This window comes from Anarhichas minor, unplaced genomic scaffold, assembly GCF_050575085.1.
Source record: "Anarhichas minor isolate MPS153535 unplaced genomic scaffold, ASM5057508v1 ptg000043l, whole genome shotgun sequence".
NCBI lineage: Eukaryota > Metazoa > Chordata > Actinopteri > Perciformes > Anarhichadidae > Anarhichas > Anarhichas minor.
This window is the reverse complement of record NW_027466489.1, coordinates 4,735,393-4,751,210: the sequence shown is the minus strand read 5'-3', so window position 1 is coordinate 4,751,210 and position 15,818 is coordinate 4,735,393. Positions and strand designations below refer to the sequence as shown.

General features: G+C 41.7%; 1 protein-coding gene across 1 annotated transcript in view; it reads left to right on the top strand.

Moving 5' to 3' along the window:
- The window catches only part of cacna2d2a (calcium channel, voltage-dependent, alpha 2/delta subunit 2a), a 134,327-nt gene extending 118,509 nt beyond the window's left edge, over positions 1-15,818 (top strand). Inside the window, exons 14-38 of the mRNA XM_076110542.1 lie at positions 218-267; positions 2,475-2,564; positions 2,902-2,970; positions 3,609-3,683; positions 3,775-3,849; positions 3,996-4,067; positions 4,238-4,309; positions 4,488-4,549; positions 6,401-6,477; positions 9,516-9,576; positions 10,340-10,437; positions 10,906-10,996; positions 11,086-11,148; positions 11,313-11,416; positions 11,538-11,636; positions 12,185-12,276; positions 12,379-12,426; positions 12,518-12,589; positions 12,679-12,831; positions 13,018-13,070; positions 13,211-13,266; positions 13,694-13,817; positions 14,159-14,268; positions 14,534-14,616; positions 15,696-15,818. Coding sequence (XP_075966657.1) covers positions 218-267; positions 2,475-2,564; positions 2,902-2,970; positions 3,609-3,683; positions 3,775-3,849; positions 3,996-4,067; positions 4,238-4,309; positions 4,488-4,549; positions 6,401-6,477; positions 9,516-9,576; positions 10,340-10,437; positions 10,906-10,996; positions 11,086-11,148; positions 11,313-11,416; positions 11,538-11,636; positions 12,185-12,276; positions 12,379-12,426; positions 12,518-12,589; positions 12,679-12,831; positions 13,018-13,070; positions 13,211-13,266; positions 13,694-13,817; positions 14,159-14,268; positions 14,534-14,616; positions 15,696-15,818 — 2,072 coding nt within the window. The remainder of the gene's footprint in view (positions 1-217; positions 268-2,474; positions 2,565-2,901; positions 2,971-3,608; positions 3,684-3,774; positions 3,850-3,995; positions 4,068-4,237; positions 4,310-4,487; positions 4,550-6,400; positions 6,478-9,515; positions 9,577-10,339; positions 10,438-10,905; positions 10,997-11,085; positions 11,149-11,312; positions 11,417-11,537; positions 11,637-12,184; positions 12,277-12,378; positions 12,427-12,517; positions 12,590-12,678; positions 12,832-13,017; positions 13,071-13,210; positions 13,267-13,693; positions 13,818-14,158; positions 14,269-14,533; positions 14,617-15,695) is intronic.

Sequence of the window (15,818 nt, the reverse complement as noted above, 5' to 3'; positions counted from 1 at the left end):
GCCCAACACCATCAGCTGGAGATGATGGCATTACGTGTACCTAATAGCATGGTAGAGATTAGACTCCAATCTACAAATGGATCGCTTTTGTACACACTTTGACTGTTTCAATCTTGAAAATGGGGGCAGAATATGACGCCGACGAGCACCGTGACGCAGGCTGTATGCAAAGCTTTCTGTTGGAATAGTGTGTTGATTTTCTCCTCTTGATCTTCAGGTTACTACTTTGAAATTCCATCAATTGGAGCCATCAGAATCAACACGCAGGTAAAGTACATGGGATACTGAATGCACATTTATGAATCCGCAAAAAAAGAAATGCAATTATAAGTGAGAAGCTAGTCCAGTTTTCCTTCATGGTTGCTTTGATGATGATTATGCAGATTGTAGATAAGTATTCCGTAAAACAAACGGACAGAAGACGATGCAGCTGGACAAGTACAGAAAGGAAGTGACAGAGTTGGAGATGGAGTGATAACGAAAAGGGTTGTGGACTCTCTAAGAATGTTTCTGGACGCTCTGAAGTAAAGACTTTCAGATCTCTTGCTCTTTTTCTATCACACTCTCTTTCACACACACACACACACACACCGTAGGATCCTCACACACCCAGGGTCCTGCTAGAGGCACTACGAGCTTCTGGAGGCCCTTGGGATAACCTCATTCCAGCTGTAGAAATTGACTCAGTTGATGGGAGGTGGAAAGCTACTGCACACCCCTCCTCCCCCTCTCTCCCCTGCCTTTTCTCCTCCCCCCTCCGACCCGGTGAGCGATCAGGCCCTAGAATATACTGTCAGCTGTTCCATTAACTCCAGCATATTTATATGCCGAGAACTGCCACTTACTCTAATAGGTTTTCTGAAGGTGGGTGACTACAGCTCTCTGTATAGGCCCAGAAGACACATTATTTAATCGCACTCTGCCCTTCAACATCACACACTCATCACATAGTCTCACTTGACTAAGATGGCAACATTCAAATAACAGATGGACCATAGATAGGAAGGATGTTATTATTCAAACCGTCCTGACTCATGTGATTATGTAGGAAGAGGGGAATAGTTTTGAAAATAAATGTCACCATATGTTGTGTTTCTGCGTAGTTATCTGAGACTGAAGTTAATAGTGACTTGTGTCATCCATTCAGGCTTCTTTGTGTAGGATCTCTCAGTGGAGCAACAATAAGGCTCTAACTAGGATGTTTGTCTTTGGAAGAGTCCCCTCTCTGCAATCATGGATGTCACAGTACCCAGAGAGACAATAGCATTTAATCAACGCGTAGGGATGTTGCTGGAGTCTGTGTGGCTCCGGTTCCTTTGGACCACATCTCCAGTTGCCGGCTTTTTATGTTTCCTAGATTGTCCTAGCCAGGCGGAACATTTTCCCTCTATCCCGTGAAAAGGTCTGGCTGTCATTGCGCTGATGGAATATCTCCCTGTGGCGCGTTAAACCGGACTTTTATTGAGCTAATAATAGAATAGGTTACGCCTGTCAGCACCTCACTGTTCAGGCGATGGGAAAACAAAAGCATAACACTGAAATAGCTGTGTGCTTGTACAGGGCGCCCCTTTTCTCTATTGAGGGTAGACACAAGGGTCAGAAATTTGCGATACGGTTTCAGTTGTTTTTTTGCAAAATGGCTGGAAATTTGACCCCGAGAGAGCAGCTGCATTTTCCACTTATCCTGTTTTTACATTTCATTATATTGTGTTGTAATATAAAGGTAAACATTCGGCTTTATAACTCACCGACTGCTGAATAGGGTAGGAGGGTTTAGTGTTTTTGTAAATGTTTGCGGACGTATACACAGTCTGTATGACTAGAGAACAATGTTGCTGTGTCTGGTCTTTATAACAACGAGACTCTAAAGGCTCTTAGTGCGATGGTCCCGACTGTGCAGTTGCTTCATATGTCATGAGGTCAATCACTCAATAATTGTACCAATTACACATCACATCTAAAATGACAAGAGACTATAGGTTGTTTAGAAAACAATGACATCTCAGCCGTTGTGCGAGGTGGCTCCTGAGAACGGAAGAAATAAACTGTATATGATGTATTACTAGTAGACTTAACCCCTCACCTCTATTCACAATAGCTGTGGGACATTCTCCTATAGTGCCAGCGATGACAGTAGAGCCTCTGGGAGAATGGCCTGTTTGCACGTCGTGCCACTGACACCCTTAATGTGTTTTTAATAGCTCCTTCATAATGATGAGAAACGGCCGTGAGTGGTTTAGGACTGGAGGCTTTATGGCTCGGCAGGACCGGGATGCTGCTGCTGGTGGCCCACTGGTTTATGTGGTGACAGAGAGGAGGCCGGTCAGGGTCTTATAGTTTTATGACAGATGAACGTTGGCTCTTCCAGCTCTTTGCTTTTACCGCCTCTACATGACGAGCGCTATAAACGCTTGTTTGATTGTACGTGTTTGTTGCGTTTGGTCTCACGAGCGTGTGTGTTGTTGCCGTTGCAGGAGTACCTGGATGTCCTGGGTCGTCCCATGGCGCTGGCTGGGACTAAAGCAAAGCAGGTGCAGTGGACGAACGTCTACCAGGATGCTCTGGTGAGAGAAAACTTAGAAAGACATTTTATTTAATTGAACCGTAAAGTAGCCTTTATAGAATTTACCAAATATTTCTCATTCTATGTTACATTATTTAGTCCATAGATCCAAAGATATTCAGATGATGACTTTTTAAATTGGTTACATCCTACAAGTAATTCTGGTGTCACAATCTTTTAATCTATTCAATTTCACTTCTTATCGTTAAAAAGGTTTTAACCGAGTTAAAATTGCCGTTGATTTATTTGGGGCTTATCGTGTTTATTGGTTTGGATTTTTAATTACACACTATATATAAAGATCTTTTAAAACATAGATTTATAATATGCTTTTTCAGGGTTTGGGCCTGGTCATCACTGGAACGATGCCGGTCTTCAACCTCACTGTTGATACTGCAAGCTCTCAGGTAAAAACAACACTGCAATACAAGACATGGAGCTTAAAATAGCGGGACTTTTTATTCTTGCTCAGCACACAGATGTGATGATTCATACCCCAGCTCATCCGTCACATTAACGAGCCTTTACCTCTATCGTTATGTAAGAACAATGTTTTCATCGTCATTCTCGTTGTTAAGGCTACACAAGGTTATTCAAACAGGAGAAGGAGTTTGAGTAGCAGGTGTGCTCAAGGTTTTATTTCCGTCTCTTTGCTGTTGTCGACCATCATCAGTCATTTTGTAATGGCGTCCATCCAGCTGCTGCTCTTTGAGGCAACACCTCCCCCCTGAGGTGACAATGGACATCACAGCCACCCGTCGGCAGCATCATCCAGAGAAGACGGATATATCCAGCTTTCAATATCCACGACCAAAGTATTAACTGTGAGCTTATCACACCGGCTTGAAGCAATGATGCAAACCGCCACAGTTTCAAATAGACTGTAAAAAATATGGACTAATCAGATTGCACACAAAGTGATGAGTCAAAGATGGCATTGGGATGTAGTACTCTCACGGCACAGCTACCGGCTCTCTGTGATTCTCGGATGCCAGTGCGGTTGTGGATGAAATACTAATGATCACCTCTTATGTTTTTCCTACAGAACCAGCTCATCCTCGGAGTCATGGGAGTAGATATTGCAATCAACGAAATTAAAAGGAAGACACCTACATACAGAGTGAGAATGTTGTACACTCAATATCAGTCTCATATCCCTTTAATATTGATTATTATTGAATCACACCTCCATTCACTCTTCACATGTGCAGCTTGGAGCCAACGGCTACACCTTTGCCATCGACCCGAATGGCTACGTACTGCTGCATCCCAACCTGCGACCCAAAGTAGGTCCAGCAATGAACGCCGCCCCGCATTTAATCAGTTAATGTTCCTCTGAAGCCAAATTTTGACTTTTTTTCCCCTTCTGACTGACGTTATATCCCCCCCCCCCCCCCTCCTCGTCTTCGGCTGCTTTCTCGCTCTTGTTCAGATCATTAACTTCAAGGAGCCCGTCACTCTGGACTTTCTGGATGCAGAGCTGGAGGACAGTAACAAGGAGGAGGTAAAGACAACCTCTCTGAAACATCATCATTACTTTCAGCATGTGTGTTTAATATGCATTTAGTTTAATCACTTTATTAGTCAGTTGTTTTTCCTTTTTATGTACCTGTATGTCCTCTCTCTCTCTCTCTCTCTCTCTCTCTCTCTCTCTCTCTCTCTCTCTCTTTTCAGATCCGTCGACAGATGATTGATGGCAAACCAGGGCAAAGGAAAATCAAGACGCTCATTAAGTCAGTTGATGAGGCAAGTCATCAATATATGAGACTCAATCATGATCCACTGCAGCGCCTTCCTGAATGTTGTTGTAATGAACTTGAATGACTCAGTATGTTCAGGATCTGTTGTTTCCCTCCAATTATGGGAAGACAGATGTGCTGAGGATGTGACCGTGTTACATGTTTCTCTTTGTGGTTGTCAACAGAGGTACATCGACGAGGCCATGCGTACGTACACGTGGACGCCTGTGGATGGCACAGATTACAGGTCTGTTTGAAATTAAACATGCATCAACTTGAAACTGTCCAACTTTGATACTTTTGAGTCCAGTTTGAGTCACAAGTCTCAGATTTATGGTTGACAGCTGGTTACTCAGCAGCCAGCAGTGTTTGTTAACTGTAGCTGCCACTATCACACTCTTGGAATAGACTAAACATATCACTGAATAAAGGCAACTTGCTCATTTGCCTTCTGTATTTCTATTAAATAATTCATCTGAATCACCCATATTAAAGAACAGTAGTTTCGCTCTCTCGTAAAAAAAAACCTTCAACAGTACTCTAAGCACCAATTAATTGCATAGTTTATTCATCTCAAAACTTGGTTGAACATTTGAGGTTGCATCCTAATGATATTTCCTCCAGGCAACACTTTGCAAATTACAGTTTATGATATTCAATAGCCCTACGAATGCCTGATGTGTTTTTATTACATCTGCTGGCAGCGTTCCCAGTCCTGGCTGAGTTCATATGAGGCTTTCTCCGCACAATTCTATTTATTTCAACTCAAAGAGAAATTCCAGTGTGTTTAACAATCCTCACGTGTTACAGTGTTTGCCTGCAACAGTCAAATCTAACTCTAGCCAGACATTCAAAGCTCTTCTCTGCCACTCATCCTACATTTTCGCGTTTAGGGACTTTCTCTACTCGAAATTGGATGTTTCTTTAAATCTAAATTTGCCTTATCTGCTTTAGTCTGCTGTAGCTGTGGCTCAGTCTGATCCTGTTACAGTCACAGTCTGATGTTCTATCTGTTCCAATTAATCCTCTTATTGGTTATATTTTAGCTTTGTATGGCACCACAGATTAAGAGATGGGACATGTATTTCTTTTTTTTTCTCCCTTTGATTTATGGTTTTGGTAGAAGAGTAAATATTTACTAACATAAAGCATATGTAGGTCAAACTAACACTCCATAACAATGACGTATTTCAAAGTGAAACTGATATTTCTCTTTTGTTTGAACCCCCTTGAAGTTCACTCGGATTTAAACAGAAACACAATCAGCTATGTGGCCCAAATACCATGCATGTTTGATACTTCACAGAGTGCACACGCTCCAAACGCTGTCGCTTTGCTTGAAAACAGTCGGACACCGGCCTTCTCACAGCAGGGCGGCATCGAGAATGTGTCAGATGTGTATTCTGAGAATTTGATTTATGGGAAACAGCTTAAAATCCTCTGAATTGGAAACTTAAAACTGCTACTTCAGTAGTGGCTTCATGCGAGTGGGTGAAACTAAAAAGTAAAACCCCAAAAGACTTCACAATTTTTTACCAGTCACTCACTGCTATTAAATGAAACTGACTTTCTCTCCATAAGTAATAGCCCACAGACAGTGCTTTAATGTACCGTGTGTCGTTTGTAGCGTCGCTTGTTACCAACGTTGTGTTTCTTTTATCATTTCATAGTTTCTTCCGAGCTCTAACAAAGGTGGTTCATTGATTTACTTCCTCACGAAACATTTGGAAAGCCTGAATTGTTCAGATCCACATTTACTTTTTACCAGTCTTCCTTCTGGTACGCAGCTCTGTTTTTCTGCACATGACTGCCACCTGACAATCAGTAGAGGAGGATGAAACGTTCACGTGACCACATTAAAAACAAACCAGGGATAATGAGAACATTGCTCCGTTGCGCTGCTGCTAGAGGTCAAAAAGATTGATCCCTCACTGCCTAATGCCAGCACATTAAAGAAGTAATAATCCATTTCTCGGAACCTTTAAGCTAGTGGCGTCTGTTGGTGAGCGAGCCCGACTGTGTGTGTTTGTGTGTTGGAGAGTTTACATGTGCATTCATAACGTGTTCCTGATTTTCTGTGTCTGCCTCGTTACCTCAGTCTAGGGTTGGTACTGCCCACATATAGTGAGAACCACATCAAGGCCAACCTGAGTGACCAGATCCTTCAGGTGCAGTGTAAGTACCCGGGAATACCCAGCATCCTTCACTTGCTGTCTCTCTCTCCTTTTCTTTCTCTCTCTCTCCACTCTTTCCTCCTCTCTCTCTCTCTCTCTCTCTCTCTCCCAAATATGACCTTATGCTCTTATCCAGTCCTTTGCCCTGGGTCTCCAACATCATCATAGGGAGTGTCCGAGCAGAGTCGCCTGCCCCGCTCCCCCTGTCCCCCTTCTTGCCCCACTCTACACTCTACAATAGGCAAGATCATACCTGAGTCCCCCGACTCCTCTACTGCCCCCTGTTCCCTCCTGTCTTCATGCTGTGCTGTAAAATGGTGATGTTTTTTCTTCACACTGGCTGAAGAAAAAAATAACTGAACTGACAGAAAGGTGAAAGCTGTGGTTTTACTGTATTACTCAGGTGAAAATAATGGTGACTTTTGTGCTATTATTTTTTTTGCCAAATGCTCTCGCCTCTTCTCCACCAAGTAATGATTCTGAAGCATCTGTGTTGAAAGTATTTGATGTTCTGAAAAACTGTGAAAACATGCATGCTTTTCACTCCTTATGATAAGTTTTATTATTTGGGGAATTTTCCTTCTGTTATGTGTGTAATTTATTTTCTTTATTTTCTTTATGTATTTGTAAGATTGTGTGAGATGTTTCTCAGCTTTGGAATCATTCAGTGTATATAAACTCCCACACGGCCCGGGACAAGGGCTTGTCTCATGTGGGAGTTTGGGTTTTTGTGGGTCTGAATGGGGACACTTGTTGTCTCTCTCATTCTTTCTTTGTCCAGACCCTGTTACTTCCCTCTTTTCCTGTTTCATTTGATTTTTTTGTTTGTTTGACCATGGTTATCTCCCACAATTACTGGTTTTGTCTTTACTTTTTTCCTTTCCTGGATTTCCCTTTTTTCCTTTCTTTCTTCCGTTGGTTTTACGTTTCCTCGTTTGCTCTTGCAAATAAGATGTTTGCTCTTCATTTCTTTTTCTCTCTTGTCTTGTTTGACTTAAATTGGTTTCTTTCTTTCAAGAAAACAATATTTTTATTCAAGCAGTAATTGAATAAAATATTGTCTGTGATCCCCCCTTCCCACCCGACCCCCTGTTTCTTTTCTTGCTCACTCCTTCTCTGATGGATCCACACAGTGCCATTCACCAAGGGCAAGTATACTCCATATTGGTCCACGTTCCTTCCTTTACTTCCTATTTCCTACCGCTGCCTCCTTCCCACACCTCTCGTCCTTAACCTTTTCCTGCTGCCCCCCTCCTCCTCCTACCCTCACCTGTCCCAGCCTGCTTGCCTCTGTTCCTGCCCGTCTTGCCTTCAGGACTTCCTCTTTTTCCTCCTCCTTTTTTCTCCTTTTATCCCTCCTTCTCTTCACCCTCTTGCTGCAGCTCAGATCCCACATCTCTCACGATGGCTCCTCTGATCCCCAACCTCACCCTCCTCCCACGTACCCGCTGCTCCAGAAGCAAAAAAAAACAAAAAACACCTACTGCACCCAAGGAAGACAAATATTCATGTTCTCTGTTAAAACTTGTCTTTTGTCCCTCCTCCTAATCCTTTTCCTTCTGTGGATAGCTCCAAATGGGTTGTGTCTGCCTCCTTTCTCTCTCCCTCTCTGTCTCATTCTTACACTTTTTTCATTTTCTTCGACCATATTTCTTTCTCTTCCTTCGTCATCTTTCTCCATTTCTCTTTCACCTTGCTCTCTCTTTCTATTTTTTTTTCTTACAGTGTCATTAGTTAAAATGTCTTTAACTAATTCTCACACCAGGGCTCACCAGGTGTTGAAAGGTCTTTAATTAGATATTTTGTTTTAAAACGTATTAGTTCAATAGCTTGAATAATTTACGTTAAGTATATATTTAATATTTCTTATCGTTCTCTGTTTTGTAGGTAGGCAAACACACTAAACTGAAATATACATTTTGTAGTCCTAAATCTGTATCAGCACATGCATTGAATGTAAGTACTGCTATTTGTTTAAAGTAGAGTAAATAGGGATCTCTTGTGGTCATAATATTTTGACATAGCTATACTTAATTCTCCATATTAAAAAAGAAAGTTATGTAATGTTTGTTAGCTGTCGTAGTATCTCGTCTTATGCTGTAGCTGGAGATGTTGCAGCCTGCAGACTGACCCTTCAGGGCTCAGCTGCGTCCTGCCCTCCCAGGTCCTCCCATGTTGTCAGGTGTCAGGGTGCCGCTCGGTGCAGCGTCTGACTCCTGTGTCGTCCCTGTGTACTCCCTGTCTCCATCAGCTTGTCTCCCTCCATCCTCACCCCTCAGACTGCCGGGGTCACGGCCCAACACTTCCTCAGTAAACCTGACCCCGGATGTGCACGGCATTGTGGGCGGAAAACTACCTGGGCACTCTATTTTAGCTCTGAAATTTCATTCCTCTGCTGTACACGGTTACAGGTCTTTACATAATGGGAAAATAACACGTTGGATTCGTCGCAGACTCACCTGTTGAGGCGTTAATGATGGTTGATATTGTCTGGTTTTGTCTGTGATAGATGAAATGAAGTTGCCCTTTGACATGCCCTTCACAATGCAATGCATTTCCGATGATTATGTGTCTCTCTGAGCCCTCCGCCCTGCCAGTCTGAGGGGTGACCACTTCCATCAGGACCTTCACCCACCTCCCCTGCAATAGTTGGCCATGTTGATGCCTGCCTGATCTAAAAAGCACTCATTGTGGATAATCTGTCTGAGAACTTGCTTCCTGACTCATCACGACTTGCAAGTCAGTTCTCAGACATCCAAAATATGTTAGATTGAAACCAAATGAATCAGAAAATGTTCGATGAAAAAGTGATAAAGAAAAGAAACGTGAGTGCTTGTGAAGCTAAGCAGTCCATTTAGAGTCGGGTTCTATTTTTGGCACCATATTGGCTAACGCTCGTGTTCCCATGATACCTCAGTGTTGCTATGGTAAACTCCCTTCTGCGTCCCTGCACCTCTGAAGAACAGCTGCTGTTTACCCACAACTCCCCACCGCCCTGCCCACTGCTCTTCCCACATAATCTTCCCCTTTCTGTTGCAGATTTTGAATCTCTGCTGCCAAACAGTTTTGAGTCTGAAGGACATGTATTCATTGCTCCCAGGTAGCCCTGTGTGTGGATGCTTGGTGTCGTTGACGGTCATCAGTGTTTGGTCTTGTCTTTTGATGCACTATACTCCACGTTCAGCCTCTTTGAACTGTTATCTGCTTTCTATATCTTGTGATGAGTTGCACTCTGTGTGAAGTGGTTGTGTTTTATTCATTCATTGCTCTTTTTCAGTGGTGTGTTAGTTCATTGCAACAAATTTGAGGAAAATATAGAATTCATTATAACCTTATGACATGATTTATTTTTGCATTTACCCATTCTCTTAGTTAACCTCATTACAATAACGTATTGAAGCCGCATTAAATGTTCTTTGCATGCTGCTACTGTGGTGTTGTATGTTTGTATTACAGTAATACATTTAGGGGTTGTTGGTTAGGTTCTACAACAAAATGCTAAAAGTAAAATGGATTTTGGACAACAAACGCTGCTGTATGTATGAAAAAAAAGATTTTCTTTGCATGTGTTGTTTTCATATCAAACTCTCATGGCCTCCAGCTGCAACCTGACTTCTGAAACACACCAATAAAAAGAACTCCTTCATTGTGATGCCTGCACTCTGCAGTCAAATCCACATTTTGTTTTGATGGACAGCATGTTGGAATTTAAGCTTTAAGAAATGCATGCTGCACATGATGCATCCCCGCTTTGTGCTGCGTGTCCCTTCATAAAGGAAAGATAAGACAGAGTCTAAATATTGCATACCTGTGTTTGTTTTTAGCTTCTTTCTCCGAGTTAAAATGTCTCGTCTGTTCCTCAGGGAATACTGCAACGATCTGGAACTGTCCAACAACAACACTGAGTTCCTGCTCAACTTCATTGCTCTCATGGAGAAGGTGACACCGGACTCCAAACAATGTGAGTTTCATTTCTTTCCACTCAAACTGATTTTAAATGAGTTAATTAAAGATTGACTCTAATGGTTATGGCCGTGATGTTATGTATTTTTCTTATTGTCAACAAATCCCACAAAAAAATCCATTGAAGAGACCAAAACCAACCATTAATTTATACTACTAGTAATTAGTATCTGTGTAACCAAAGCTATAGAAAAATATTTATCTAATTTAATTTTGCCACCATCTGTACCAACACAAAGCTTGCTCAGAGACAGTTTGAGTTTTGTAGATGAACTTGGCTGAAACAAAAAAAAAGAATCAAATGTCTTCATATTCACTACAATGAAAAGCAAGTTATGTTTAGTTTGGTTTTGTCCAAAAGTGAACTGATGGAGTTTTACAATGTGTTCAGAGAAGAGAAATCTGATGCCGTTATAACTGATTTAGTTTGCACCCTTTCTGATCATCTCTACCTGATCGTATTTAGGTGACAATTTGCTTCTTCATAACCTGATTCTGGACACTGGCATCATCAGGCAGCTAGTTGAGAAAGTGTGGAAGAACAAAGACTTGAATACGTGAGTACGATTAAAGACCTACACTTTTAGATTCGACTCTGAATACGATATCAATTGGATTTGTCTCTTTTCTCCATCCTGACTTGTAGATATGGCTTTCTGGCTGTGTTCGCTGCATCAGATGGAGGTGTAACAAGAGTGTTTCCGAACAAGTAAGTGCACTCTTCATCAAGGCCGTACGTCTGTAGATCTGTTATGTCTCTCATTTTATTCTCTTTTGATGTAGTAAGTTGTGAATACTTCAAATGTTTCAATGTAGCGGGAGGCTTGTACATCAGAGATTTACAGCTCCAGTGTCTGTGCTCTTAAATCTAAGGGCTGCAGAAACCTGGGAGGAAGATCCTGAGCCATTTAATGCCAGCTATTACCGCCGCAGTCTCGACAACAAGGGCTACATCTTCCGAGCGCCTTATCGAACAGGTGAATGATGCTCCCTTGGTCTTGGGTTATATATATCTCACACTGAGCCTCATAATGTGTTGTGGCTCTTTGTTTCTAACCCCCTCCCGGCTTGTTTCTCTATTTCGTTTCCCTCTTGAAGCCCAGGACGAGCAGCTGAACCCAGAGAACAACACCATAGGGATCCTGGTCAGCACGGCTGTGGAGATCACAGTAGGAGGGAAGACCATCAAACCTGCAGGTGGGTTCAGCTCTGAAAGAGGAGACAAATCCTTAATGATAGATGAAAAAAATGTTTTAGAGCGAGGAAGAGATATAAACACGTCTGTGTTTCTTGTCACTTTGTGCGGACATGTCCGTGCTCTGCATTCATTTTTTGGGGCCTTTTATTGTGCCTCTAGGCCGGCGCCAGCATTATGTTCCCTGGTTGTTTGTCATTTCAGTCTTTTGTCGTGAATGCGATATTTCAGGAATGCTTGAAGGGAATTACTTCAGATTTGGCTCAAACGTCCACTTGCACTTAAGGATGAATTGATTCGATTCTGAACAAAGTGAACAAAGGTCAATGTGACCTCACAAAACACGTTTTTGGCCATGACTGAAGAATTCACATGCTACTTGTGAAAATGTCACACAAATGTCGAAGAGGTTAAAATGATGACATTTTGGACAGACATGGATGTAAAGTGCAACATGACTGGTTGGCGGAGGCATACATCTGTAGGCGGTATTCTTATTTGCGTCTGTCTTTTTTATTTTTATTTTGCATTTTCATCTTTTTACTCTCAGTGGTCGGAGTGAAACTCGACCTTGAGGCCTGGACGGATAAGTTTAAGATTCTTGCAAGCAACCATACAGACAACCATCAGGGCTCAAATACGGTAATAAGTTATACATGAAAAGTCTTTTATGTTTACACACTTAAGTCTTCAGCAGTGTTTCTAGGACGTTCAGCTGCTAACTTTGTTTTTTCTCTGTGACAGTGTGGACCAAACATGGGCTGTGAAATGGATTGTGAAGCCAACAGTGAGGTAAATATTTCTGCTAATTTCTGATGAGCTTCCTGTATTCAGCTGGAGCTACTTCTTCTGTTTAACAGCCTATCTTTGCCTCTGTGTGCAGGATCTCCTGTGCTATTTAATAGATGATGGTGGATTCCTGATCATGTCTAATCAGAAGGACGACTGGAGCAAGGTGGAGTTAATAAACTCATTTTCACACTTACCACGTTTTCTTGTTTATCGTTACACTGAGCTTAAACCAGTGTTGCTTGTTCCCCACAGGTGGGCATGTTCTTCAGCGATGTCGATTCCTACTTGATGTATGCGCTCTACAATAATTCCTTCTACAACCGCAAGCAGTCGTTTGACTACCAGTCTGTGTGTGAACGGATGCCCAACAGTGAAGCCGGAGCTGCACCCAGAGGAGTGTTTGTGGTAAGAACATATACTTAACCACCAGAGCGAACGAGATGTAATGAATTCAAATAGTAGACTAGAAGATAATACTTTGAATTAATGGCATATCGTGAGACTGATGGGTGTTTGATTTTAATATACATGTAATCTGGTTGATGTGACATGAATGTTCTTACATTTTTCTCTGTTCGTCTGTACCTGCAGCCCACAATTGCAGATTTTGCAAACGTGGCTTGGTGGACATCGGCAGCTGCATGGTGAGAGTCCTCGGGCTCCGATAAAAAAAAAAAAAGACAACTGTAATATACAGTACACACAAAATGAATAAACAGTACCATATTCACAGCAAAAGACATTGCTGGAACGTATCACTGAGCCCCATCCTCTGTCTCCACAGGTCCTTGTTCCAACAGTTTATATATGGACTGGCTTATCACAGCTGGTTCGTCACAGGTAAGTGCAAACAAGACAATCATTAAATGTTATCTCGGTGTTTTAGATGTCTGCACCTAAAGATTAGAGTAAAAACTCTCAGAAAGAAAAGGAATAACTGTATTTCACAACTATTTCCGACCACTTCAAGTCAAATTGGAGTTATGAGCCAAGACTATTAAAGTTCATTGACGGTTAAATGATAAATTTCTCTATATTTAATTAAAGTGCCCAGTTTTCCTGTGAAATTAGTTTGTTTTACTCAGTTATACTCTCCCATCCTCAGTGAATCAACTGTAAATACAAACTATATAAAGAAATGAAGTAGAGAGGTTTTACAGCTGTTCCCAGACCAAGTGTAGAAGTTCATCTTTGTAACTTTAGAACCAGATCTAATAAATCAACTGAACTGACAAGAGTGTGTCTTTGTGCTCTGGTGATGCTGCAGATGAGGTGGATGCAGAAGGAATCGACTCCAAAGAGCGGAGTTGTGTAATGATCCAGACCCAGTACTACTTAAGTAATCTCAGCAGCTCCTACAACATACTGCAAGACTGTGGCAACTGCTCCAGGTCTGTACACACGATAAAATACACACACACACTTAAGCACACACGCACACGCTCACACATACACACCACAAAGAATCGCGCCGTGGCTGAGGCACAGTTAGCAAGACGGATTCATCTTTCTGTCGGAGCTAATAAACTCTGCTGATGATTAAACCGCATCAGCTTTAATGAAACGGTCATATCATTGGCTAAATGAGCCTTACAATACAGTCTCGTGAATCTCTTCCATTAGCAAATGAGGCTGTGATGTAAGCGAGCAGAGGGGGGTTGTTGACAGAGTTCTCTCTCTCTCTCTCTCTCTCTCTCTCTCTCTCTCTCTCTCTCTCTCTCTCTCTCTGCAGGCTGATTCATGCCAAGAAGATAAACAACACCAACTTGCTGTTTGTGGTGGCAGAGAAGATGCAATGCCAAACCTGCGAGATAGAAAATCTGTCCCAGGAGGAGGAGGAGTGTATCCTTTTTCACATTGTATACCAGCTGGCAGAGAAGAAGACAAACCAGATGTTATCTCCGTATTACCATACCTGTGAAAACAAAGATGCATCGCATTTATTACAAGGTTATTTTTAACACGATGGCAGGAATTATGTCCAGTTATTTAAGATTTGTTGGACTGCGTGAGGAATTAGTATGTGGGCGGACGATGAAACATTGCTAAAGAAAAAAGCCAAGATTCAAAGGATTTTGTCATTTTCCTTTATTCAGACAATTTTCAGTCAGGGAGGAAAATCCATGTGAAGAACTGACTGTGGCGCGCTATCGGAAAGGACCTTCCACCTGCTTTGACAATAATATCTCTGTAAGATTTTCAGACACGATATCAATAAGCACATTTATTTTAAGTTTGATTATCAGTTTTCAGTAGAATATTATATTATTATATTTCCAAATGAATGATTCTGAGCAAGTCGCCATTAGAAACTGAAAGTTAAGTTAATGAAGGTTGACTCCAACATATAAAGAACAAAAACAGTGAAACGCAGTTAATTACTTTTATAACTTACTTTTATCAGGCTCAGATTTTTGCAAACATTAGCTACATTGTGATGTATAGCATTAACATACAGGCAGACAGCGTGAAAGGGAACATGCAGATTTAAATTTACATTCGAGTTAATGAAGACTGTAATTATTTGTCTTTAAGGGAACTAGTTAGTCGCTTTCTTGTTGAGAGTAGACCAGCAGAGACTCCACAAAGTCACTGGTTCCAGCCAAGATCCAGGCTGTGTCCGGAATCACCCCCTATTTACTACATACAGTAGTATGTTAGTGCATTTAGTGTCTGACTTTATCCACTCTGTAGTTACCTCACTCATTCAACAATGGAACAAAAGTAGAGTCCATAATATGTGCACTACCATTTGCTAGCATCCCCACTCTGAATTTTATCAATGCCAAAGTTACAATTGGGCGTCAGTGATGACGCAACATGATGACGATAAGTGTCTGATAGAGAGTAGTGAATGAGTGAACAGGGAAGTGATTTTAGACACATGCAGTCATAGTCCAGCACATAACCACCGAAAACTACAGCTTGTCGTTTTACTGTGTCTTTGTACAGATTAAACAATTATATAACGTGTTCATTAGTGAGCTTTAAGTTTGACGGTGGGCATATTTTGTTACCTTGGTTATTTAACAGATAGACATCAAGAACTTTTGGCCAGAAAGCAAATAATTGTGTCTCACAAAATGTTGAGCGGTACCATATTCAACGTTACACCTTCCTCTTAGCAGTTTCTTTGGTTTAGCGTGTGATCGGTAAAGTTGATTAGTAACAAAGCATAAGGAGTTCATATGTTTTCCACTAGCATGCAGTATTGAACACACATCTGATGTACTAGATGTGTACTTACAGCTACAGTTTTCCCTCTGCAGGAGAACACATCGGACTGTGGACGGGGACACTCCTTCCGTCCGTCCCTCTACACCTTACTGCTCATTCAGCTGTTTTTGCTTTATCCAGCCATCAGCCCCCACTGTCACTCTCCACTACATTAA